This window comes from Sinocyclocheilus rhinocerous, unplaced genomic scaffold (genome assembly GCF_001515625.1).
Source record: "Sinocyclocheilus rhinocerous isolate Xijiao unplaced genomic scaffold, SAMN03320098_v1.1 scaffold119, whole genome shotgun sequence".
NCBI lineage: Eukaryota > Metazoa > Chordata > Actinopteri > Cypriniformes > Cyprinidae > Sinocyclocheilus > Sinocyclocheilus rhinocerous.
The window spans coordinates 1128857-1156066 of record NW_015654491.1 but is presented as its reverse complement, the minus strand read 5'-3'; the positions used below and the strand labels follow the sequence as shown (position 1 = coordinate 1156066).

Below are 27210 nucleotides of genomic sequence, written 5' to 3'. Positions count from 1 at the left end.
TGCAGATCTATATCAAGTGTGTGCTAACATATTTGTGTGTGTTTCAGCGCGGTACGGCTTTGTTATTGGAGCACCTCGCTGGGTCTTTGGCCAGCTCAGTGCTGGTCAGCACACAACTGGACATCGCACCCCAGCACCACAACTTCCTTCTGGGCCGCAACGGAGCCAACGTCAAGAACATCTCCCAGCACACTGGAGCCCACATACACTTCCCCGAGCTCAACACTCACAACACACACACTAGCCGCTCTGCCGTCTACATACAGGGCAGCATTGACGCTGTATGTGTGGCTAGACAGCAGCTAATGGTACAGTTTGTCTGTCTTTTTTCTATTCAGTCATATGCTCTTTAATTTACTATCTCTCTCTCTATGTTTGTGGCCAATCTGTGAAACAGAACACATGTTATGTTGAAAGAGATGTTTGGATGAAAGTCACTGTAAGTACTGACAGATGATGATACTCATACTGGGCTTGCTGAAGACCATGAGGCTTTAGCAACGTGCCCAACCAGGGGGATTTCAAGACACATGCCAGACTTATTCTTCTCCTCTGCTTTCAAAACTGTCAAAACTGGAAATGCAGATTTAGCCATTTCAGACTATTATCTTATCTTAGAGGTCTCATGTGTAAAATGAGTAAAATGACATATTTTCAAAATCAATTGTGAATTTCCTGAAGGAGTAGGAGACTAATCAGCATTTTTATTTTAGTATTATTTATATACTATTATAGAATGTTATATTTAGTTTCATTTTAGTTTAAGTTTTTAGTCATTTTTTCAAGATTTTTATTTAATTTTAATAAATTTTTTAAATTTTTAGTAATTTTAGTAGTTCAGCTTAACGTTATTTCATTTAGTTGCCAAGGCAACATATCTAATTTCCATTTAAGTTTTTTAATCGAATATTTATATTTTATTTTATTGCAGCTTTATTTCAATTCATAAAAATGATTTAAAGGAATATTCTGATTTCAAAAGTTAAGCTCAGTCAACAGCAATTGAACAAAATATCTATAAATAATAAATATTATAAATAATATTATTATTTTATTAATATTAATAAAAATATCATATTAAACAATAATTATAATTGTCATGAATACATATAGTATATTAAATATAATAATTATAGTATATGAAAATACAATAATTATAAATAATAACACATTTTTAAAAAAAGCTATTGAACCTGGAACATTACTTTAAGGAAACTTGGTATAATTAGGCTAGTTTTGGGATTATAACATGCAAAGGTGTGTTTTTTGGGATAAATTGTATATGTGTGTCTGTATATTTTAGGGCTGTCTGCCGTTGGTGTTGCTGTTTGACATTAAGGAGGAGATGGAGGTGGCATCTCAGGTCGTCACTACCCTTATGGAGCAGCTGGACGTCTTCATCAGTATTAAACCGAAACCGAAACAACCCAGCAAGGTAATAAATACCCAGCTCTTTTGTGTATATGTGGTACATTTAGCCTCTGTCACTGACTATTTGTCTCTTTCTCAGTCTGTGATAGTAAAGAGCGTGGAAAGGAATGCTGGGAGTATGTATGAGGTACGCAGGATCCTGTTGGGGCTGGAGTCCAGCTGTGTGCCTCCTCCTATCAACCATGTGGCTGTTAACGGACATGCTCCTGCCTCCCCTCCCCTGCCTGGCTCCATTGGACTGGACACCCTAGCTTCAGCCGGACTGAGGCTAAGCACTCTGGGTAATGTAGTTGTATATTTAGATATTTTTTTAAATATATATTTTATGGCTTGTGTAAGGTACATTTATGATGTAAAAGTAATTCCTTGAATGTGTATTCTAAGCAAGGCCTGTTTATATCAATACAACATACACAGTCCTGCTTTAGCTCTGCAGTCACTATAATTACTACTGTCTGTGTTTGTAGATTACAACTCATGCTGCCAAGCAGATCCATAATAAACTACAGCTGTATATGTGTGTATTTGTGTTTGCCTGTGTTCCACATTCACTCACACACTATTAGTGTGACTTAAAACAGTCCCTTCTGTTGTTCTCAAGACTCAAGCCTTGTTGTTCTCATGCACAAATTATGGATATTTGCAATACAGTTACATTAAGGATCCGTGTCATAATATCAATAAAAAGTTAGCAGTCGTGCTGGTAACAGTAGCTCTGTTTCAAAACTTTGTCTACTTTTTTAGGTATTGAAGGTTAAATTATGTTTCCTTGTAATAAAACAATTTGTAAACAAATCAAGGCTGCATCACTGCCTTTATGGATAAGACAATGGCGAAGTGCATTGTTATTAAAAAAATAAAAATTCCAACCAGGTTTATTATTGTTAATTAAAACTGAAACCTAAAAAAAACATTTTCGTTACTTGAAATAAACTAAAAAAAATAAAAAAAAACTTTTTGAAAATGTACAATTTCTGATTTTTGATTGGTTAGGGTTAAAATAACTCAACTAGACTAAAACTTAAATCCTAAATAAACTTACCTAAAACTAAATTAAAAACTAAAATTAATAAATTAAAAAAATAAAAAATAAAAAATTATAAAAAATAAACTAAACTAAAAAATAAAATTGAATTAAAAAAATTAACAGAAAGTAACAATGGCGAAGTGCATTGTTATTAAAAAAATAAAAATTCCAACCAGGTTTATTATTGTTAATTAAAACTGAAACCTAAAAAAAACATTTTCGTTACTTGAAATAAACTAAAAAAAATAAAAAAAAACTTTTTGAAAATGTACAATTTCTGATTTTTGATTGGTTAGGGTTAAAATAACTCAACTAGACTAAAACTTAAATCCTAAATAAACTTACCTAAAACTAAATTAAAAACTACAATTAATAAATAAATAAAAAAATTTATAAAAATAAACTAAACTAAAAAATAAAATTGAATTAAAAAAATTAACAGAAAGTGTATCAATGATACTAAAATAGCACTGGGTCCAAGTAGTATGCTAATATTCTTAGTTGTCGAAATGTCTTAGGCTGTCTCTCACTTAAATACTAAAAAAAACTGTTGAAGTATATACACATTGTGCACTAAAAATCTGATTGCTAATACTTCTGGTATTTACTTTGCACTTTTTCTTTTCTCTCTCTTTCATCAGCTGGTCTTCTAAGGTCATCTGTCAGCTCCATTCCTAATGGTTCCCCAAACCCAAACTGTGTTAATGGGCACGGCTCTGTGTTAAAGATTCAGAACGGAACAGTGAACAACTCCCAGCACATTCATATACCCTCACATACACATTCACATGCTCCTGGTCACACTGCTTCACTTTGGGCCAGTGCACTCAGTTCATCAGCTAACACAGCAGGTGAGTGTGTGCTCTTTTCAACCACACATATTATATATGTGTGTTACATAACCCTCTCTCTCTTTGTCCCTGGCTCAGGGTTTTCCACAGACCTCATGTTGCAGTCAGTGTCTCAGTCGACTCTCAGTGGTCTTCTGCTCTCTGGGGTCCAGAGTCAAGCACACGCTCACACACCGTCCCCTCCACCTGGACTCGCACCAATGCACAAACCAGCCAATGCAGAACATCTCAATGGACATGTGAGAAACTTCATCCAAGTTACTAAACTGTATGTGTAGGCAACATTTTTAGGCATTATAGATTAAAATATGCTGATTTTTAAGATAAGTATTTATACAAAATCAAGGCAGCATCATATGTGTCCTTTATGTATAAGATGATGCCAAAATGAGTGCATCTGTTTAAACTGTTTTAAACTCATTATGTTTCCTGTTTGTGTTTCTGCTGGACGTTGCATGTATGTTGCAGCTCGCCAGTTCTGTGTACAGTCGAATCTCCTCTGTATCACTGAACTCTGCCCACTGTGACACAACCCAGGAAGTCATTGGACACACTCAATCAGAATCCATTTCCAATAAATCTACAGATGAAGGTAAAAAACACAAACTTTTTATACACTAAATAGACAAAAGTATTGGGACACCTGACCATTACACAAACAGGGACTTTGATGACATCACATTCTAAATACATAAATATTAATAATGGAGTAGGTCTCCCCTTTGCAGCTATAACTCCACAGAACACGTTTCCTCTGCTCCAGAGTTCAGAGGCAATGTGCTTTCATGACTTTACACTGCGTATTTGTAAATGCAGAATATCTATCTATCTATCTCACATTTTTTGCAACCCTAATTCACTGCACAGTATCGATGCATTGTTATTCCACTCTTTATCTGTGTATCAGGCTCAGATACGTTTGTTGAAGTGGGCATGCCCAGAAGCCCGTCTCACTCAGCCAATGGGAGTGAGCTGAAGCAGATGCTGGCCTCATCAGGGAAACGACAAACAGTGGAACTTCTACAGAGAACCAAGAACTCACTTCTTCAGTATGTTTAATCATAAAATGACCTTATATCATCATAACAATTCAGTTATGTTTATTTATTTAAGGTTACACTGTAGCTGTGAAGTGCTCCTTAAAGTGCCCCAATTATGCTATTTTTAAGGTTCCTAATATTGGTTTGGGAGTTTCCAGCAATAGGTTTGCATTTATGCAAGGTCAAAAACTGCTTTTGTTTTCTCAAAATATGCATTTAATATCACTTCATTTTCCAACGATTCTCAAACAATTTGTTTGAAGCAGTTCTAAGATTCAATCTCTCTAAGCCCCTCCTTTCCGTGAGCCTACTCTGCTCTGATTGGTCAGATGGCCCAGTCTGTTTTGATCAGTCTACCGAGTACAGCGCGTGCCGGAAACCATATGCCCATTGACATAGTTCCGTATTTTGCTCGAAAATATAAATATATACAAAAAAATAAATATATAAATATATATATATAAACATCTATTATTTATCATACATACAGGTTGTGATTCAGTGGAGCCAGCTGGTCCAAATAAACTAGGTACTGAGCCATCTTTCAAGAGCAAGCGTTTTGTGAATCCTGCGTTGGACTCCCCGAGATTACAGAAGCAGTCGTCTTTCAGAAGTGAAAATAAAACAAATTTACTTTCACAGCGTAGGACACAGTGTCTTCTTGACATGATGTTAACCACATGAACAAGATACAGTGTTTGAGGGTGGGATCAAGTCTACGGACAACGTAGAAAATAGGTGGGCTTTATGCAAATGTGACGTGTAGCCGTCACGGAAGTGGGTTTCGAATTACTGATGACTCGTTTAGGCTGTTCAGAGTCGATTCTTTCTTTTGGGAACAATAACTTTGCAGAATGTTTGCATTCACATACAGCTACATTACACACTGCATGAAAGGCAGTATTCGAAATTGCATAATAGGGGAACTTAAAATTTTGTTTGTGTGTGTATGTGTGTCTGCAGTGTTGAGTGTATGTTGGCCAATTCTGATTGTGAGAATCCAGTGGCTGACAAAAGAGCTCCAGGAAGTGAGAGAGCTGCAGAAAGACGACTTGCACCACATATGCAGGTTTATATACACATATACACACACACTGTTCTCACATACAAGTGTACACAAACATAGTCACACTGTGTATTAATGTTTTTCAGGCTTTTGACTATGAGAAAAAGAAGCTACTGGCCACTAAAGGTGAGCAAAGACTTGATCTCTTAATATAACATCTGAATGGGAAAATATACATGAAATAACATCTGAATATGAGATCACTAGTTAGGCTGTGGTTAAACACCTGTGCTGTTTTTGTATAGCCATGCTGAAGAAGCCGGTTGTGACAGAGATTCGGACCCCCACAAATACCTGGAGTGGATTGGGCTTCTCTAAATCAATGCCAGCAGAGAGCATGAAAGCGCTGCGCAGGGCACACCATGTACCGTATAAACCCAGCATAAGCACAACTTATGAGGTACAAACTCACTGATGTAGAGTCACATGCAGCCTGAATTTTGCTCTGTTTAAATGAAGCTGTATCTAAGGATTTTGATAATGATCTCTTCAAAAATTATTTGAAAAAGCAGGGTTTCAAAGTTGCTTTTTGTTTATACGGTTTCAGGACTCTCATCTCTCTGTCTCACACTCTGGGAGTCAGGAGGGTTTGGGTAACGACACCAAATCCGATAATTGGGGGGATTTGAATGGGAACGTTAACATCAATGGGAACGGACTGCCAGGACATTCAGAATTTTCCCCTGCTGTCAGCAGCTCAAAGAGAATCAAGAACAAATCTTGTAAGACTAAAGATTTTGTACTCCTTCTAAACATGAAGCAACAAATTTACTGCCTACTCACTAGTACTGTCTTTCACTTTATCTGTGTGTTTGGGTCAGTAGGTGAGCATTATCTCAGCAGCAGTAATTATATGGACAGTATCTCTATGTCTGGTAGCAATGGCTGCTCTCTCAGTTCATCTCTCAAAGGAACAGATCTCCCTGAGCTGTTCAGCAAACTCGGTCTCGGCAAATACACAGACATCTTCCAGCAGCAGGAGGTAATTCATTAACCAGATTTGAGTAATGAATTTAGATTTGCATGTGTTTGCAATGATCAAAACAGATTATTGTGTGCATCATCACTCAAAAAATGTTCATTTTTATATTAAAATGTTTTGGTAAAAAAAATATATATTTGGGCAAATACTGTATTAATATTAATATATTGTCATTGTAGTGCATGAAAAAATTATTAAATATTATTCCTTCTTGTGTTCATTTAGTAAAAAAACTGTGTGGAAAACCCTGAAAGCCTTGATTATTTTTAGTAGATTTTTCTTCTTGCATTTGGAAATAAAGTAAGATGCTTTGCTATTTCACCTTGGTGGTTTTATCTGTTTTTTTTGCAATTGTTCATTTATATGTGTATGTCTGTGTGTTGTTGTCTAATAGATTGATCTGCAAACATTTGTCACGCTATCGGATCCAGACCTGAAGGAATTGGGAATCACAACATTTGGTGCTCGCAGGAAAATGTTACTGGCGATCTCAGGTCAGTAAACTTGTGGAAAGATGTGGAAAGAATAGGATGTGAAGTCGCTGCTTTTATAAAATAAGCAATTTCTTCCATGATGACCTTTCATAGATTCACAGTATATATACAATTGTAATACTACTGTATATTTTACTACTACTGTACATACTGTATACTTTACTCCAAACTTAGTGAGCCAGCCTACCTAGACATCACTTAAAAATGCTGTCATCATTTACTTGTGTGTGATGTGTGTTGGTGACTGTTAAAAGAGTATCTGCCTATGTAGATTGTTCCAAATAAGTAACTTATGAAGTTCCACTTCAGTTAGGATGCTGCTTTAGAATACAGCTGCCTATATGTAGGCAGAGAGGCAGCTCATTAGGTTTAGCAACAAAGCTCATGTGTTTACTTGACGGATTACTGATGATATTTGAATGTCTCCTCAGAGTTGAATAAGAGCAGGAGGAAGCTCTTTGATACACTCAACATTCGCTCCTCCTTCCTGGAAGGCGGGGCCAGTGGTCGTCTGTCGTGCCAGTTCCACTCAGACATGGCGAGTGTCAGTGGTCGCTGGTGATCTCTTACCTGTGGGAATGTGGACCCCAAACCACTTCATACTGGACTCTGATTGATACAGAAAGCCAAAAAGCGATGCAGATTGTCTCAGATCTAAAAAAAAATGTGGTGAGATGTTATTAAGGTTGCTTTTTGTGTCTAAAATATATGGAAGGGAATTTATTCATTTTTGTTAAGAGAATGTGCTGTTAATGTTGTCGTGTGTTTACTCTGGGTGAACAGGCAAAGCAAAGAGTTAAAAACTAACCGTACTGTCAGCGAGAGTGCTTCAGTATTGGTGTCTAGCACTTTAATCTCTAAACTCTGCTGTTTTTGCCGGTAGGTTGTTATGCAGTGTCTGTCTTTTGTAACGTTGGGCTGTCCAGTAGCAAAGCCACTTATTTAGCAGGTATTTCCAGATCACACTCAAAGATCATCTGCTTGGTAATCACAACCAGTTGATGCTTATGTTGTTTACCAGACTGTTATATTCATGTTTAGTTTAATTACTCATTGGTTATTGTGGTATAATCATATTTTAAATATATTTTATTTTATTTTATAAATTCATTATGTTTTCATATTTTTATGTTAATCTTTTTAAAAGGCATTATCAGTTTACTTTTTTGTTGTTTTCGTTCTTTTCTTTTGACATCATTTGTTTTTTATTGTTTAATCTGTGTTCTGATTTGTCAGAACGTGTAATAGTCATCTCAAACAGATGTCAGCCATTCTTATGGTGTAAATGAAGTCTTTTCTGAAGGAATATGTTTGGAAATTCCAGTCATTTGTTTAGGAAAATCTGTTTAATCAGTATTTACATTTTACTTGTAGCACAGACATAAGCTACATTAGGGACTTTTCAAGTCTAAGTGGGGTGTTTGTTGAAGTTTAATGTTGGTATGTGTAATGGAATATGTTTCCTTTGTATGTGCAAACATATATGTGGCAGGTGTTTTTTTTTTTCAGGTTTGTGTGCATAATTATTTTTGTGTGTTTGTACTTATCCTTTACTCATAGCTCAAAGCCATAAATGAAACTCAAGGGCTGCTGTTGGTAAATTTATGATTTTTCAGATACTTGCTTTTGATCAGCAATTACATTTTTGTTTATCATTATAAAAAAAACATTTTTTTTAAATGTAGTTGTTCTTTTCCAGCCAGATTGTGTATATCAATAGAAGCATTCATAGTAAATCAGTGTTACCTGGTCTTTAATTTGTTTACATTTATGTTAGGTTTGTAGTATATTCACGGTACAGCCTACAAAGAGGAATGTATAACGCATAGAAAGAGCTTTTTGAAACAATCTATTGTTGCTTCACCATAAGAAACCATGCTAATCTCTTTTTTATGCTTTTTTTTTTGTTTTTTGTTTTTTGACCGTTTCTGAAATTTTGCACAGAATGCTTGTGGTACTCTTGTATTATTGCTCAGTGATATTAATTGCTTGATTGTAGGTCCAAAGTGAAAATCCCATAAAATTCACATGCAAAATACGGACTTTAAGAGATAAAGTACAGAGGTAAAATTCTTCACCACAGTGTATATGGTTACTGAGCTGTGAATGTGATCAAGATTCATGCCGTTTTCTTTGCATCTGACAAATCGTGTGTGTTCATTCAGTTATTCCCACTTTTCAACTAAAATAACTTCACTGTTTTAACAGTGTCATTTTTTTTTTCTGAGGGAACAACTGTGTTGTTCTAATTGTGCTACAGTCGTCTTGGAGTGGAGCATTATGGGAGAAATGTTTTTGTTTTGTATGTGACACTGGCATTTGTATCACAATTAAGTCTTTGACAAAGGGAACAATGTTCATGTTTTTGCCTTGTAAGAATGTTCTGTAAATCCAAATCAGTATCTCTTCAAATGGACAGAAGCCATTTGCTGCCTGTGATTGTGAGTGTTGCCAGAGTATTCCTCTCTGAGAGTAACAAAAAAGGAATTTAAAGCAAAAATGAAAGAACAACAATATTTCAAATGTTTGCCACTGTGGTTTTGTTCTAGAAAATAAAATGTTTGCAAGCCATATCAAATTATCTTTATATTTTACTATAAAGCCATAGACATTCAACATAAACTACAATTTCTTTAGGTACACAATCAAATCAAAGAGACGGAGTGAAAAAGGTATAAATGTATGGCTGTTGTCTGATGAATGCAAATGAAATGAGACTAACTGGCCAAGTTGAGACAGTAAAAGAGCACATTTAAGGTTGATGATATAGCAATCTACAGTGGCACAGAGAAACTGAAAAATCACTCTGCTTCACACACATCTCAAAGGACAGAGACAGGCACTTCTCTTTTGAAAGTAATAGCAAAGACATGGGTAATTATGTGTGATTTTATGGTGTGTTTTGCATATCAATGTACATCTGCCTCTAAATAGGGGAACTGTGTGTGTGTGTGTGTGAGAGAGAGAGAGAGAGGGTGAAGCTGTCAGCATGATGTGAAAGAGTGCAATGCAAAATAAAAGTGAGTAATTTAACAAGCAACTAAGCTTTACTATTTTAGAACTTGCTTATTTAATTCGGTGAGACATAAACCACCCTTAGCTATTGAAAATGGAGGCTGAAGATCTGATGCATGAAGGGAAAAAGCTGTTCTATATTGTGTTGGTGTAGATTGAGTTCGAATTGTTTGTACCCAAGAACAGAAATACATGCAGCCTCTTAATGTTAAAACAGAAAATTTCTGGTAGCAAATGTTAGTGTGAACGTAATATCTGTTATGCGTGTGTTACCATCTTTTGGGATTTGTACACAGTAGGGGGCGCCATTTGTTTTATTTCTAATCGTTTTAATGTACATCATTAAGAAATGCAAATTTGCTAAAAGCCTTGTGAATTTTTTTTATAAGTCTTAACCTTTGATTTGTATTAAAATCTGATTTAATGCATGCAGCACTATTAATAGGAAACATGCATATCTATTAATTAACACGTTCCTACAAGTGCCCTAAGTAATCCATCAGTTTGTACCGTTTTAGCAAAATTGTGAAGCCGCCTTAAAGGGTTAGTTCACCCAAAAATGAAAATTAGCCCATAAATTACTCACCCTCAAGGCATCCTAGGTGTATATGACTTTCTTCTTTCAGACGAATCCAGTCGGAATTATATTAAAAATGGTCTTTGATCTTTCAAGCTGTTTCATGGCACTCAGCGGGTGTTGCATGCATCAGTACACGTTACACAAAACTGAAATTGCACGTCAAAATAACACATTGTCAATATTTTTTGAGACCCCACCCCAAATTTCACAAATCCCGTTTTCAGGGGAGCCCATGTCTTATTAAGGGGAGCCGAGCTCCCCCTAGCTCCCCCGTAGTTCGCACCCTGCCCAGGATGCCTTGTGGGTGAGTAATTTATGGGCTAATTTTCATTTTTGGGTGAACTAACCCTTTAAGGAAAATAGTGTTCCAGTGAACGACTTATTCTCGTGCACTTAAATGCAGTGACTATTTTTCGCTTATGAATATGTAAAAATGACTGATGATAATACACAATGTACCAGGGGCGTAGATTATGCGGGGGACGCGGGGGACGTGTCCCCCCACTTTTAATATCACGTAAATTCGTCCCCCGCACTTTTTCGGGCAAGTGTGTTCGCATAGAGGTTTTCAAGAGCCGGTGTATATAAATATAGATTTAAATTCAAAGAGACAGTATAGTCTGTGCATGATCTGATGTTTTATTCGGACCCAGATTAAGGCGAGATGAACATCACGGAGCGCTAAACACTCCGTGCAGTGTGTGTTTCATTCATACTCGAAGCCGGAGGGCGCTCTCGCGCAGAAAGTCGTGCGAGGAAATATGTTATATTAATATATATATATATATAACATTTCTGTCACCCTCACTTCTGAAATGATGGCTACGCCCCTGGTACACACGCATTTTAAGACTTTCTGTCGTGAATTAGGCCTACTGTTATGAGTGAATTATCGATTCACTCATAACACGCCACCTACTGGCGTAAATGTCTGATGACCATACACAATGTAGAAACGAATTTTAATACAATATAATAGAAGTTGTTTCGGTCGTTTTTTGTGTGTGTATTGAATTGTTTTCTCGTTATCTCATGTAAGGGTTCACTCACTGGACGAATTCAAAAGATTCGAATCACTGGGATGAATCAATATCCCCACCCTGTTCATGCAGGGGCCGATTCGGTACCAAATAAGGACATGAGCTCGAAATACAATATAATAGAAGTTGTTTCGGTCGTGAATGCGCACAGTGTTTTTTTTGTTGTTTTTTTTGTATTGAATTGTTTACTCGTTATCTCATGTAAGGGTTCACTCACTGGACGAATTCAAAAGATTCGAATCACTGGGATGAATCAATATCCCCACCCTGTTCATGCAGGGGCCGATTCGGTACCAAATAAGGACATGAGCTCGGCCGCTTGAAGTGACGTCAGTGAAATGGTGGATTAAGGAGTCTTTCGCTCAGAAGCGGGAGCAGAGGTACAGGGAGTATGGAGTGTGCTGAAATTGAGAATTAACTATAGTGTAGAGCGTAATCTCGTTACATAAACCTGTTCATTCGCGTTAATCCGTTTCTCCACACAGCGAAAACACTTGTGGCGTTCGTCAGAACGAGGAAATTTAGATACATTTCTATTTTGTCAAGATGAGGAAAACTACCTTAATTTTATTGAGCCACTAGAATAAATTAATCTTCCTTATAGTGTATATGCTTCTGTCCTTGTATCTATGTCCAACAGTGTGGTGGTGGTGGTGACGACGCGGTTTCCACCACAACGCCAAGGAAAAGAAAGAGAGGAATCAAGGCGACAGAGCACCAGACTCAGCCTACTTGGTTTTCCAAGCCGAAGCTGAAGAATTCTTTCCAAAAACATCCACGCGCCTCTGCAGACATGGAGGCGGCGAGTTTGGCACACGGGGTCGCGAGCCCGGTAAGCCAGCGCGAGGGCATGACCAAGAACGTGAGCCTGGAGTCGCTCCAGCTGTGCGAGAGAGACGGTAAGAAACACACAGTGAGTGACCGTAAACTTGACAGTATTATCTACGCCTGTTTTCCCCGATTAACAAACCTTTTTAAGGGACCTTGTTTATTTTGAAATGTATTGAGCGCTTAAAGACTGTAGTAATACGGGGTTATACATTGCTGCAGAAAAAAATCGCCTGTCACATCCATGAAAAGCGGAATAGTGAGACATGGCAGGCTGCCTTTGTGTGTGCTGGCTGTGGTATCTGATCTCTGCTGTCTGTGTGAGGCTTTCGTTTCAGCACCATGGACACTACCCTCTTGCAGTCAGCTATCTTTTCTCTTGCAATCTCCTTTAATCATCATGCGGCCAGTCAAGCTGAAACCAAGAAACTGGTATTGTAAACCAGTAGAGAAAATAATATATCAAAATAAAATAATCATAATAATCTCAGGTGCCCTAAAGCACTTAAGGATGCTGATGTAGGGGGGATGTGGCTTTTTGACAGTGAGAGAGCTTCTATATATGTATTTATGTTCATTTTTGTATTATTTGTATATTTTATATACATATATCATGCAATATATAAAAATAATTGTAAAATATATTAATATCTTCTAAATGTAACTCATAACATACTTATAGTTTGCAATATATTTGTTTTCCGATATGTTGTTTCGGATCTATAAATATATATTTAGTCTTGTTAATACTTCATATACATAATATTCATATGCATAATTCATATACATAATGCAATATTATATATATATATAGCATATATGTATATGCTACTTTTTATATTTTATATATATATATTATGTAATACATACATAATTGTAAAAATATTAGTATATACAAACCATATCTGATAATATAAGATACTTATATTAATACAAAATGTTTTGTATAAATAAATGTATATTTACAATTTGTTCTTACTTATTAAATAATGGATAAACACATTTACTGAATCACTAAACTTATTTAGCTGTTTACAAGGAGCATCAGACATTTTTAACAGCTTCATGTTCATGGCAGAAGGTGAAGTCAGGTGCTTGTGCACACACACTGAGCAGGACCCACCTGCTGTGGCTTTTAAAGGTATACAGGCTTGATGTAGAGGCTTACATGAGGATACAGTATTTGCCTTTCACCTGATCCCTGTTTCCATCTATTTTGTTTGAGTGGAATTGCAAGCCTATAAATGCAAATCCATTTAACTGAAGGAATCACCTTTGTCTTTTAATAAGCATTACAACCATCAGTGTTTCGATAGTGAGCATGTGTTTGAAAAAATGTCAAAATGTGTCATCCTCTTTAAGAATGACTGAAGCAACAAACTGCAAATATGCAATTTGGCAGGCTTCAGAAGAATGCAGCGTTCCTCTAAGGCTAGCACAATGACTCACCAGGTTTTATCTTCCCTCCCTACATGAATGTATTTGAATCAGCATTAATTAGCCTGAATAGATTGCTGTGCTGGCAGCACAGTGCTTCTTATCTCTTTGAGTTACCACATTTACACATCAGCGCTCGTTTCATTTTGTTTAATTGCAACAAACTGAGGGAGTGCATAATGCACTGTTTTTGAGGTACTAATTGAACTCTCTAATTAGTTGGCATGAGTGTGTTTCTAAGACATGAAGGAAAACATTCTCATTAAACATGGACCAGACTTCTCATCTGTTCAGCTGTCCTAACCATACACAGCTGTATCTGATTTTAAACACCCTTATTTAAGATCTTTACAAGATGATGTTTTGGATATTTTTATCTAAAAACTGCTCTAAAAGAAGATTTTAGTTAACTTGTGCATTCACATGATGATTGAAACTGCTAGGATTGGCTAATTCTAACTCATCAGCTGAGTGCTGGTGTAAATATCTAAATCAGATCTCGAGATACAATATAATAGAAGTTGTTTCGGTCGTGAATGCGCACAGTGTTTTTTTTGTTGTTTTTTTTGTATTGAATTGTTTACTCGTTATCTCATGTAAGGGTTCACTCACTGGACGAATTCAAAAGATTCGAATCACTGGGATGAATCAATATCCCCACCCTGTTCATGCAGGGGCCGATTCGGTACCAAATAAGGACATGAGCTCGAAATACAATATAATAGAAGTTGTTTCGGTCGTGAATGCGCACAGTGTTTTTTTTGTTGTTTTTTTTGTATTGAATTGTTTACTCGTTATCTCATGTAAGGGTTCACTCACTGGACGAATTCAAAAGATTCGAATCACTGGGATGAATCAATATCCCCACCCTGTTCATGCAGGGGCCGATTCGGTACCAAATAAGGACATGAGCTCGGCCGCTTGAAGTGACGTCAGTGAAATGGTGGATTAAGGAGTCTTTCGCTCAGAAGCGGGAGCAGAGGTACAGGGAGTATGGAGTGTGCTGAAATTGAGAATTAACTATAGTGTAGAGCGTAATCTCGTTACATAAACCTGTTCATTCGCGTTAATCCGTTTCTCCACACAGCGAAAACACTTGTGGCGTTCGTCAGAACGAGGAAATTTAGATACATTTCTATTTTGTCAAGATGAGGAAAACTACCTTAATTTTATTGAGCCACTAGAATAAAATAATCTTCCTTATAGTGTATATGCTTCTGTCCTTGTATCTATGTCCAACAGTGTGGTGGTGGTGGTGACGACGCGGTTTCCACCACAACGCCAAGGAAAAGAAAGAGAGGAATCAAGGCGACAGAGCACCAGACTCAGCCTACTTGGTTTTCCAAGCCGAAGCTGAAGAATTCTTTCCAAAAACATCCACGCGCCTCTGCAGACATGGAGGCGGCGAGTTTGGCACACGGGGTCGCGAGCCCGGTAAGCCAGCGCGAGGGCATGACCAAGAACGTGAGCCTGGAGTCGCTCCAGCTGTGCGAGAGAGACGGTAAGAAACACACAGTGAGTGACCGTAAACTTGACAGTATTATCTACGCCTGTTTTCCCCGATTAACAAACCTTTTTAAGGGACCTTGTTTATTTTGAAATGTATTGAGCGCTTAAAGACTGTAGTAATACGGGGTTATACATTGCTGCAGAAAAAAATCGCCTGTCACATCCATGAAAAGCGGAATAGTGAGACATGGCAGGCTGCCTTTGTGTGTGCTGGCTGTGGTATCTGATCTCTGCTGTCTGTGTGAGGCTTTCGTTTCAGCACCATGGACACTACCCTCTTGCAGTCAGCTATCTTTTCTCTTGCAATCTCCTTTAATCATCATGCGGCCAGTCAAGCTGAAACCAAGAAACTGGTATTGTAAACCAGTAGAGAAAATAATATATCAAAATAAAATAATCATAATAATCTCAGGTGCCCTAAAGCACTTAAGGATGCTGATGTAGGGGGGATGTGGCTTTTTGACAGTGAGAGAGCTTCTATATATGTATTTATGTTCATTTTTGTATTATTTGTATATTTTATATACATATATCATGCAATATATAAAAATAATTGTAAAATATATTAATATCTTCTAAATGTAACTCATAACATACTTATAGTTTGCAATATATTTGTTTTCCGATATGTTGTTTCGGATCTATAAATATATATTTAGTCTTGTTAATACTTCATATACATAATATTCATATGCATAATTCATATACATAATGCAATATTATATATATATATAGCATATATGTATATGCTACTTTTTATATTTTATATATATATATTATGTAATACATACATAATTGTAAAAATATTAGTATATACAAACCATATCTGATAATATAAGATACTTATATTAATACAAAATGTTTTGTATAAATAAATGTATATTTACAATTTGTTCTTACTTATTAAATAATGGATAAACACATTTACTGAATCACTAAACTTATTTAGCTGTTTACAAGGAGCATCAGACATTTTTAACAGCTTCATGTTCATGGCAGAAGGTGAAGTCAGGTGCTTGTGCACACACACTGAGCAGGACCCACCTGCTGTGGCTTTTAAAGGTATACAGGCTTGATGTAGAGGCTTACATGAGGATACAGTATTTGCCTTTCACCTGATCCCTGTTTCCATCTATTTTGTTTGAGTGGAATTGCAAGCCTATAAATGCAAATCCATTTAACTGAAGGAATCACCTTTGTCTTTTAATAAGCATTACAACCATCAGTGTTTCGATAGTGAGCATGTGTTTGAAAAAATGTCAAAATGTGTCATCCTCTTTAAGAATGACTGAAGCAACAAACTGCAAATATGCAATTTGGCAGGCTTCAGAAGAATGCAGCGTTCCTCTAAGGCTAGCACAATGACTCACCAGGTTTTATCTTCCCTCCCTACATGAATGTATTTGAATCAGCATTAATTAGCCTGAATAGATTGCTGTGCTGGCAGCACAGTGCTTCTTATCTCTTTGAGTTACCACATTTACACATCAGCGCTCGTTTCATTTTGTTTAATTGCAACAAACTGAGGGAGTGCATAATGCACTGTTTTTGAGGTACTAATTGAACTCTCTAATTAGTTGGCATGAGTGTGTTTCTAAGACATGAAGGAAAACATTCTCATTAAACATGGACCAGACTTCTCATCTGTTCAGCTGTCCTAACCATACACAGCTGTATCTGATTTTAAACACCCTTATTTAAGATCTTTACAAGATGATGTTTTGGATATTTTTATCTAAAAACTGCTCTAAAAGAAGATTTTAGTTAACTTGTGCATTCACATGATGATTGAAACTGCTAGGATTGGCTAATTCTAACTCATCAGCTGAGTGCTGGTGTAAATATCTAAATCAGATTAGCTAGAAACCTGAATCTGTTCCATGCAGGATGTTGAGCAACCCTGGGAATTCCTGACTGCAGCTGGTAACACATGAACAAATACATTTAGAGAAATGTTGCACAAATAACATAAACGGTTTAAGATGTTGAAGTGAGCCTATCTTGTCATCATAACTGGCATCATAATTTGTAATAAAGAATAAATTAGCCTGGGACTAAACTTAAAAATATGAATTCACTGCCATGCACAGCTTGTTGTTATGCAAATGACAAATGTGTGTATTAATATGCAATTCTGTGTGCATTTTGGAGTGGGTCCAGAGCTCATTAAACAAACTCTAAACCCTGCTAAACTAGCATTCTGCCACAATACAGAGACGTTTGCAGCTTGAACCTGCAATCTCGCTCTGTGTTGAAGCTCATACAGGAGAAAAGCATTGTTTTCATGCACAGGGACCAATACTATTTTGTAGTCACATGCAGTGCTGTTTGCCCACATAAAGACCTCACTGTAGTTTTGGATTTGTGAGTGTGTGGTATTTCGTATGTTAGATGTGCCATCTATACAGTCTGGACATTTCTGTTTTGCTTTGTTATGTAATACTGCAGTTTTATGAGAAAGCTGCTCACACAAGCTGCTCCCCTGATGGATATTCGTGGTTGTTTAGGTGTTTGTGAAGGAGATATTTAAAATGGGGTTTGGTGATAGATTTATTTGAAATGTCTGATGTTTCAGTACTGTAGGTTCTTCTGTGTGTGCATGCCTTTAAATAGACAGTGGTCCCGCAGGAGGCTTTTAGCCATTATTAGAGTCGATATAGAACCAGACGCTCCACGCTTTTCCTCCCTCGTCTCATACTCTCCCATGATTCAGCAGGTAGTTCTCTGTCTGTGCTCTCCAACGTGTTTTGAGTCTCACATTGTTGTCTATATATACACTTCAATCTGTCTATATATTCATATATTGTCTATATATTCAACTTCAATCAGTTTGTGGTTGATTGATGTGTCTGCATTTATTTGATCAAAATACAGTAAAAACACTAATATTGTGAATTATTGCAATATAAAATAACTGTTTTCTATTTTAATATATTGTATAAATGTATTTTATTCCTTCAGAAATCATTCTAATATGCTGATGTGGTGTTCAAGAAAGATTTCTTATTATCACAGTTGTGCTGCTTAATATTTTTGTGGAAACTGTGTGAAAACATGAACAAGAAACACAACCCAAAACACCACATTACAGATACATTATTTCCAGGGTACTTTGATAATTAGAAAGTCTTTACTGTCACTTTTGATCAATTTAATGTGTTGTTGCTGAAACAGTATTAAGCTCGTTTAAAAGAAAAAAAATATTTTCAACAGTAGTGCATGATGTATAAAAGGTTTTATCAGCTGTCTATCAGCTTTTCTGAGAAATAAAGACAATGAAAATAATTTCTGTTCCAGCAGCTCTGACTTTTGTTTACGATCTTAAAACGTTAAGTGCTGATCACTTTGTATGCAAAGGTTCTGCCCATCTTCCTCTTTAAATTATGCTACATTGATTAATGGCCTTGATTTGTTTCCATGGAAACTGCAGTCTTTGTTAAAGTATGTTGAAGGACCTGTGGGTGTGTTTTGAAGCTGGCACTTTTGTAGAGAGATGCATACTGCTGGTCTTGTACTTGTTTTTAGGTGAAAATAAAGTAATCTCATTCATACAGACTTGCTTTATGATTCTCTTGTGAGTTTTTTTGAATGACTGTTTGACCAAGGCTTCAATAAGATTACATTAACATTTGCTGGAGATAAAATTGTTTGTGTATGCTAAACGTATGCAGCAACAAACCAGTTTCTTAAAGCGTGAAGGAAAGCAGATTCTGTAGTGAGAAGATGTCAGAGAAAAGCAGAAGTTGATAAACAGACATCTGTTATTTATGTAAGGGAGGCTGTTGGCAGAGGCGGGGTTTGGAGGGCTTCTTCTGTTAGAGCCAGTGTTGTGGGAGGACTAGTGTAGTACAGGAACATATCTATAACTCAGCCGAACATTGTGAGTACTATTATTTTTCTATAAGACATTTCACTGTTTTATTTGTGCATTTGTCTTCTTTCTTTTTTTTACTTTATATCTCATAAGTGCAACTTTATTTCTTGTAATTGTCACTTTATTTTCTATAATTGCGACTTCATATCTCACAGGTATGGCTTTTTACAACACAATGTGACTTTGTATTTCCAAATTATGACTTTATTTCTCACAATGTTTACTTTATTCCTTGTTTTGAACTTTATTTATTGTAATTGAAACAATTTCCCATAATTGTGACACAATGTGACTTTCTTATTTTTTGTTTTATCTCACAATTACATTTTTTATTTTTTATTCAAAGACAGAAACAGTCTTTTACAGGATTGTGCTGTGGTAAACAAAACAGAAGAGTTCTGTGGTCATAAGCAGGGGTGCGTGAAACATACGCTATCATTCAAAATTTTGGGGTCGGTAAGATTTTAATGTTTTTGAAAGAAGTATCTTATGCTCACCAAGGCTGCATTTATCAAAAATACAGTAAAAATATTGCAAAACATTATTATACTTTAAAATATCTGTTTTAAATTGTAATATATATCCTAAAATTTTCAAATGTCATTTATTTCTCTGATGGCAAAAAGCTGGCTTTTCTCCATTACTCCAGTCGTCAGTTTCACATAATCCTTCAGAAATCATTGGATACAATTGGATTCAATCAGGATACAATTGTTATTATCAGTGTTTCCTCCAATAAAGTAATACTCATATAGAGTTCATATTAGAGTAATTTCTTTCCAGAGGAATATGTCAGCAGTAATAAAGAAATCAGTTTAGGAGAGAAAGGGCTCAGTGTCTAGTGAACAGTGAGCTGAGGGTGCTTATTGTACAGTAAAGCTTTATCATGACCCCATTCATGGTTTTAAGAGGTGGTTCAATGTTCAATGTGCTTTGTTTAGTGTGTGTGTGGCATTCAGGAATCCCACATTCCTGTTGTGCATTTCTGGAAACTAAGATAGCACAGTGCCCACACTGTAGCCAACAAAGCACTTTTCTTGCTCTGTGTGATTGTGTATGTGGGTCAGTGTAGTAGTATTTATAGAGAAACACTTGAGTATCAATATTTCAAACAGTACAAGGATTTTTGACATTATGCTTTCTTTTTTTATCTCAGGTAAGGCTGAGGATCCCGGAGTGGTAGGAATGGAATTACCTGTTGCTCGCAACATCAAGATCAGTAACATCACATGTGACTCCTTTAAGATCTGCTGGGAAATGGACCCTCATACCACAGAGAAGATCACACATTACTTCATTGATCTTAACAAGAAGGAGAACAAGAACTCCAACAAATTCAAACACAAGGTACTCAATGATTCAGTTCACAACACAAATTATTTAGTGCTTTTTGTAAAAAAATTAATATTGCTAAGTACAATTTTAGTTTTCAGAATGACACTACAAATATTCGGTACATTTTTTCATGTGACATTTCTCAACAGTTTCTACCTAGTCTGAGTATTGCCTGGGGTTTCAAAGTTTGTAAAAGTTTATAATACAAATGGGCTTTTTTTTTTGTGCTTTTTTATGAGAGTTTTAGCTAAATTTCATTCTGTTCTTCATAGTCATAATAAAAAAAGATTCAATTGATTAAATGTCATTAATTAGTAAATTCATTCCTTGATGACTCTCTGTCTTTAGGATGTGCCTACTAAGCTTGTTGCTAAGGCAGTCACGTTGCCCATGACAGTGCGAGGCCATTGGTTCCTGAGTCCACGGACAGAATACACAGTTGCCGTGCAAATAGCATCCAAACAGACGGATGGAGACTACGCTGTATCAGAATGGAGTGACATTGTTGAATTTTGTACAGCAGGTAAATCACCCAAACACACACATACATATAAAAAAGAATGCAAGACAAGACTGTACAGACTGTTTGATATACAAAGGTAATTAAAAGTGCTGTGAATTGGCATTAGAAAAAGAGAGAGAGAAAAAAAATTAAAATAAATAAAAAGTGAGAAAAATACAAATATGTGAAATCACTTAAGAATATAAAAATGAATGAAAGAAATTTTTTTTTTAAATGCCTAAATAACTTAAAATAGGAGAATAAAGATGATAAAATGTTGTGATACTGATCAGCTTTTTATGTGGTTAGCAAGACTAATGAAAATTGATGACAAATACAAATATTTCCTTCAATTTTCTAGATTATTCCTCAGTGCATTTGACGCAGCTGTTGCAGAAGGCTGAAGTCATTGCTGGCAGGATGCTCAAGTTCTCCGTCTTTTACCGAAATCAGCATGAGGAATACTTCCAACACTGCAGGTGATTTAAAAAAAAACTCAGTAAAAAATGCTAAGGATATGAGAGAAGGGAAAGAGATAGTAATCCTGGTTGAGGAAGATAATGATAATCTTTCTTTACTGCTGAGATTCAGTTTGGCATTAGGAAGCAAACAGCTCCCTCTTGTGGAATAATTTCCTCATTAATAAGCCGGGTTTACTTTCTGCTTTTTGTGAACTGCATTTATATTTTCACTTACATTTATGTTCAAAAGTTTGGGGTCAGTATGATAAAAAAAAAAAAGAAATTCATACTTTTATTATGTAGAGATTCTTTAATCTGATTACAAATGACAGTAAATATACATTTATAATATTCCAAAATATTTCTATTTCAAATAAATGCTTTTCTTTTGAACTTTTTATTCATGCTGAAAAAATGTGTCACTGTAAAAGAACTTATCATGGCAAAAATGTAAAGCAGCACAACTGTTTTCATCATTGATAGACACCAAATCAATAAATTATATTATAAAATATATTAAAATAGAAAACAGTTGTTTTAATTTGTAGTAATATTTCACAATAATACTGTTTTTGCTGTATTTTTTAAACAAATAAATGTTGCTTTAGTGAGCATAAGCGACTTCTTTTAAAAAAATCTAACTGACCCCAAATGTTTGAACAGTAGAGTAATGATATAAAGACATGTGAATAAGGAATTTTAGAAATGTATTTTTTTCTCTCACAGAGATGTTCTTGGCAGTCGAATGATGCCCTCGGTAAAGGATAACAGCGGTAGTCATGGTTCACCTCTCAGCGGTAAACTGGAGGGGATCTTCCTCAGCTGCAACACTGAGTTTAACACAGGTCAGCCACCACAGGATTCCCCATACGGCCGCTTCCGCTTCCAGATACCCGCCGAGGTTCTGTTCACCCCTGACACGCGCCTCTACTTTGGGGACTTCTACTGCATGTACACTGCCTATCATTATGTTATCCTCGTCCTGGCTCCCCGGGGCTCGCGTGGAGACCTTTACTGCAGAGATCGCCTGCCAGAGCTGGATGTGACGAACAACCGCTTTCTCACACGTGTGTGCGGGGAGGATGGGCGGGTGGTGTTTCAGCATGCGCAGGATGTGATTCTGGAGCTGATTTATACTGAGCCGGTGCAGCTGGCACAGGGGACTGTCTCTCAGATCAGCGGCCACCAGTTGATGAGCTTCTCAACTGTCAATGCTAAGAAAGACCCCAGCTGCAAGACCTGCAACATCAGCGTTGGGCGCTAACTTGGGGCGAACATTCACACACAGGCCCAATTGTACATATAACAAGAAGACCTCCTGAACAAACAACCTTAAAATGCTACGTTACAGAACCAGATACAAATTAACCCCAAGATAATAGAATCCTCCAGATATGCGCATGTGGCACTCAGACCCTTTTAGGGGCCACCCAACCCCCCAGCTAATGCTAGAAAATTATATCTTTGCTCAATGAACTAAGAAGTGTTAAAAAAAAAGTGCAACAGAAAAAATAGAAGAGTAAAGCAAAAAACAGATTCAAGGCAAAAAAAAAAGGATAACATATCAGGATTTGAATATAAAAAAACTGAAAAATGTGAAAACAGAGACAAAGAGTAAAAGCTAAATTTCCATAAAATTTCCAAAAAATAATAATAATCCCACTGTGAATCTTTCATGTGTTCTTGGTGCTTTTTCTGCTTGATATTCAGACCCCAGCCCTGTTTATCCCCAAACCATTTGTGACTTTTTATAACACAGTGACTCTCAGACAAGGATGTCTTGCTCAGTTACCGCTGTGGCAAACTGCCCGTGTCTCTTATGTTGCACTTGTACTGCATGAAGTCTGATCCTTTAAGCATATACATGCCACCTCAGCCTTTAAATCTTCTATATGGGGATTCATTACTCCTGTGGTCTACGTGCCCGCCGAGCCTCTAATCACCCTTGACATGCGCCTCTGAGGTCTTCTACTGCATGTATACTGCCTATCATTACATTATGAAGTGAAGTAACATGTGGCCAAGTATGCTTACCCGTACTCGGAATTAGTGCTCTGCATTTAACCCATCCTAAGTGCACACACACAGCAGTGAACACACACACTGTGAACACACACCCAGAGCAGTGGGCAGCCACCGGGGAGCAGTTGGGGGTTCGGTGCCTTGCTCAAGGGCACCTCAGTTGTGGTATTGAAGGTGGAAGAGAGTGCTGTACATTCACTCCCCCCACCTACAATACCTGCCGGATCCGAGACTCGAACTTGCAACCTTTGGGTTACGAGTCCGACTCTCTAACCATTAGGCCACGACTTCCCCCCACATTATACAGATGGATGTGACATCTGCTTTAAGAGTTTTACGCCAACTGATCCTTAAAGCACCTACATGCCACCTCAGTCTTGAAACCTTCTCCTTTAACCTCAGTCTTTTCATTTTCTACTGATCGCAGTTCTCCTTTAACCTTTCTTACTCATTAAACATTGTTATATTGATGTTCTTGTTTCATTGTTCTTGTTTTTATGTGTTGCAGTATTAATGGTGTGTGATGATTCCTGATAGAATGTCAAACAGTAAGTAGAACTGATTTGTGTATAACATATCCATTGCAGGACACAGCTATGTCCAGGTTCTTGAGGAGTTTGCACTGTCCTATCAGAGGCCTGATGGTGTCACTTTCTTGCACCCTCTGGTGGTAAAAAAAAGTTCAATTTCAGAGATGCATGTCTAAGATTTTGTGCTGTACTGTATCTTAACTTGTTACTTGTTCCTTAAGCTCCAAAAATAGAAACCAATGGCAGCAGACATAAAATTTTTTGAAAACTCTTAGCTGCCAGTGTCTTAAAACCTGTGGTCAACATTTAGCTTTTGCTCAGAATAAAATATTAAGATATTACCTTTTTTTCACTATAATAAATTCTACACTTTATGTACTCATTAAATTTCAAACATTTGGGATCTGTAGGTTTTTGTGTGTGTGTGTTTAAAGAAGTACAATATACAATATAATACTGTAATACTGTAATAGCATTAATATTGCGAAACATTATTACAATTAAAAAAATAATAAAATAAATATATTTTAAATTTAATTTATTCCTGTGATGGCAAAGCTGAATTTTCAGCAGCCATTACTACAGTCTTCAGTGCCACATGATCAGGAATCATTCTAATATGCTGATTTGGTTCATTTTTTATGATTATTTGGTGAATACAAAGAACAGCATTTATTTGAAATAGAAATCTTTTTTAACATTATAAATGTCTTTACTGTCACTATTGAACAATTTAAAGGGATAGTTTACCCAAAAATGAAAATTTGATGTTTATCTGCTTACCCCCAGGGCATCCAAGATGTAGGTGACTTTGTTTCTTCAGTAGAACACAAACGAAGATTTTCAACTCAAACCATTGCAGTCTGTTGACACTCACTCACACCATTGACACTCTATCTACAATCTCTCAAAGCCGTGATTCCCATTCACCTCCATTATATGACTGACAGACCGCAACTGTTTGAGTTAAAAATCTTCGTTTGTGTTCTACTGAAGAAATAAAGTCACCTACATCTTGGATGCCCTGGGGGTAAGCAGATAAACATCACATTTTCATTTTTGGGTGAACTATCCCTTTAATGCATCCTTGCTGAATAAAATAATTAATTTATTTAAAAAATCTTACTGACCCCAAATCTTTTAATGGTAGTGGAAAAAAATAAACCCCAGTGAGTGTGTTTTGTGTTTTCTGGGAGTTCTGATTGTATATGGGTGTGTGTGTGATTGTGTTTGTCTGAATGTTTTGTCTGTATATATACTGTATAAGTGTGTGAACTGTTTAGACATGAGTGTGGTGTGTGTGGTGTCAGCTGGAGACTGTTGAAAACATGACTGTTTGACTGATAAAGCAGCACCTGTTTGCTTAGTTCAAAATGTTGTATCTCTGTGCACTTCATTAGTGAAGAAAGGATGAAAAAGGAACGAAAAACGTGTTAATTGACTCCACAAATTCATGACTTTTATTGCCTTACTCTAATCTTTCTCTGTAGAAAATGTTAGTTCAAATTTGGACTCATGCACAGGACAGTAACCCAAATCAAGTTCTCACTGTGTGAATGTGCCTCAAGACTGACAGACATGATCAGTAAATATTGTTTTTCTTGTTGCCATGTTTATGAATACCAAATGTGACTGTTCATTAAAGATCATTCAGAATGAGACTGTGTGCGTTTAGTGAGCCGGTTTTTGGGAAGTCTTTCTACAAAAATGACCTTTCTCATGCACATGCCGACAAGACAAGTTCTGCTTTTAGGAAAGTGGATGAGAGGAGCAGAAACTTGATAGGATGAACTTGATCATTATTATTAAAATAAAGATAAACCTTTGGCTTGCTGTCTGAGGAGAGAAGTTATTATTATTCAAATAAAAACATTCTAAATTATATTATTATGTTTTAATATAATAAATACATTTACACTGAGATCAGTGACCTCCTCCATCACGCACACACACACACACACACTGCTGTACTGATTAATGCTGTTTAGTTGCTTTGACACAATCTGTATTGTTAAAAGCGCTATATAAATAAAGGTGACTTGACTTGACACACACACACACACACACACATCTTGCTACTGTGTTATTGTCTGGTGACAAATCTCGTGACTGACTGATGCAACTATCAAACTTATTTCGAGAGAGCCTGCCGCTTTGTAACCTACACGCTAATGTAGTGTATATATATATATTATAATTAAATATATTGTCATATGAAGTAAAAACATATATGAAACTTATTAAAAAATTGTAACAATTCAGTATATTACCATATAGCCCATATTTATGTATGTGTAATACATTTTTGGATATATCCATGTATTTAAAAATATATCCCAAAAACATAAACATACAGAATTTTTGTGCATATGATGTTTTTATAAAGTTGCATATATAAATAAAATCGATATTGTTGACATATTACTTTAATAACATATATAAAACCATCATATAGATATTATTAACACATGTACATATACGATTTGTACTATGGGGATTTTATATATCTTCATCTACCCAGAAAATGCACGTATGTGAAAATTATATATCGCCTTATAGGTCATATATAACAATATTACTCTTTAGTCTTTATACAGGCAATACATCATTTATTACATTACCGTAAGGCAGTGGTCACCAACCTTTTTAGGCTCAAGATCCCTGACCTCGGCCTTTATGAAAGACAAGATCTACCTATTGAAGAATTGATAGAAAAGACATCCCAGATTGTACTTCAAATTTGAGGCCTTTTACTTAGTATTTTAATTAGTGATGCGCCAATCATAGCTGATTCAGAATTCAGATTTTCTTTTCTTTCTTTCTTTTTTTTTTTCAACTAGCAAATTGGATTCTGATACTGATTTTTAAGCAAATTTATTTATTGGCTATTTGCTTTATAACAAACAAACTGGCTTTAAACAAAAATATCTAGCCATTTGAAATTAGAGGCAACCACTGCATTTTAATCACGATCTGCACGGGCAGTTGTTTTTGATTTGATTTAGATTAATTTCAGGATTTAAAACAAAAACAGAATGGTCTGACTTTAGGTGTTATTTATTTATTTGCTACATAAAACATCTGCACGAAACAAAAACAGCAGGTCTGAATGAGACGCACTCTCTGACAGCAGGTAGCGCCTATGAACAGGGTTGCCAGGTTTTCACAATAAAACTAGTCCAATCG

General features: G+C 36.2%; 2 protein-coding genes across 4 annotated transcripts in view; both read left to right on the top strand.

Annotated features, from left to right (window-relative positions):
* The window catches only part of LOC107717104 (protein bicaudal C homolog 1-B-like), a 43543-nt gene extending 35589 nt beyond the window's left edge, over positions 1 to 7954 (top strand). The window contains exons 9-21 of one of the 2 annotated variants that reach the window (XM_016523763.1): positions 1304 to 1435; positions 1511 to 1712; positions 3100 to 3309; positions 3388 to 3548; positions 3778 to 3901; positions 4217 to 4358; positions 5313 to 5418; positions 5502 to 5541; positions 5661 to 5815; positions 5963 to 6137; positions 6240 to 6397; positions 6792 to 6891; positions 7323 to 7954. In XM_016523763.1, coding sequence (XP_016379249.1) covers positions 1304 to 1435; positions 1511 to 1712; positions 3100 to 3309; positions 3388 to 3548; positions 3778 to 3901; positions 4217 to 4358; positions 5313 to 5418; positions 5502 to 5541; positions 5661 to 5815; positions 5963 to 6137; positions 6240 to 6397; positions 6792 to 6891; positions 7323 to 7453 — 1836 coding nt within the window. In that variant the 3' untranslated portion in view covers positions 7454 to 7954. Of the gene's footprint in view, positions 1 to 1303; positions 1436 to 1510; positions 1713 to 3099; positions 3310 to 3387; positions 3549 to 3777; positions 3902 to 4216; positions 4359 to 5312; positions 5419 to 5501; positions 5542 to 5660; positions 5816 to 5962; positions 6138 to 6236; positions 6398 to 6791; positions 6892 to 7322 lie in introns of both variants that reach the window. The other variant, XM_016523762.1, reaches the window with a different exon arrangement.
* A 6777-nt stretch (positions 7955 to 14731) lies between these two features.
* On the top strand, positions 14732 to 22989 carry LOC107717076 (phytanoyl-CoA hydroxylase-interacting protein-like). Of its 2 annotated transcripts, XM_016523720.1 has the most exons (6): positions 14732 to 14773; positions 15034 to 15292; positions 20331 to 20521; positions 20858 to 21032; positions 21373 to 21490; positions 22199 to 22989. In XM_016523720.1, the coding sequence occupies exons 2-6, from the start codon at positions 15187 to 15189 to the stop codon at positions 22734 to 22736; spliced, it is 1128 nt and encodes a 375-aa protein (XP_016379206.1). In that variant the 5' UTR covers positions 14732 to 14773; positions 15034 to 15186; the 3' UTR covers positions 22737 to 22989. The 2 variants fall into 2 exon arrangements, with proteins under 2 accessions (XP_016379206.1, XP_016379207.1); XM_016523721.1 differs by lacking the exons at positions 14732 to 14773; positions 15034 to 15292 and adding an exon at positions 19138 to 19180.
* Positions 22990 to 27210: the final 4221 nt, after the last annotated feature.

Coding starts and splice junctions, on each gene's coding strand:
- LOC107717076 (XM_016523720.1), top strand. CDS start 15,187: ATGGAGGCGGCGAGTTTGGCACACGGGGTCGCGAGCCCGGTAAGCCAG. Junction 15,293..20,330: donor CCAGCTGTGCGAGAGAGACG/GTAAGAAACACA, acceptor TTTTTATCTCAG/GTAAGGCTGAGGATCCCGGA. Junction 20,522..20,857: donor CCAACAAATTCAAACACAAG/GTACTCAATGAT, acceptor CTCTGTCTTTAG/GATGTGCCTACTAAGCTTGT.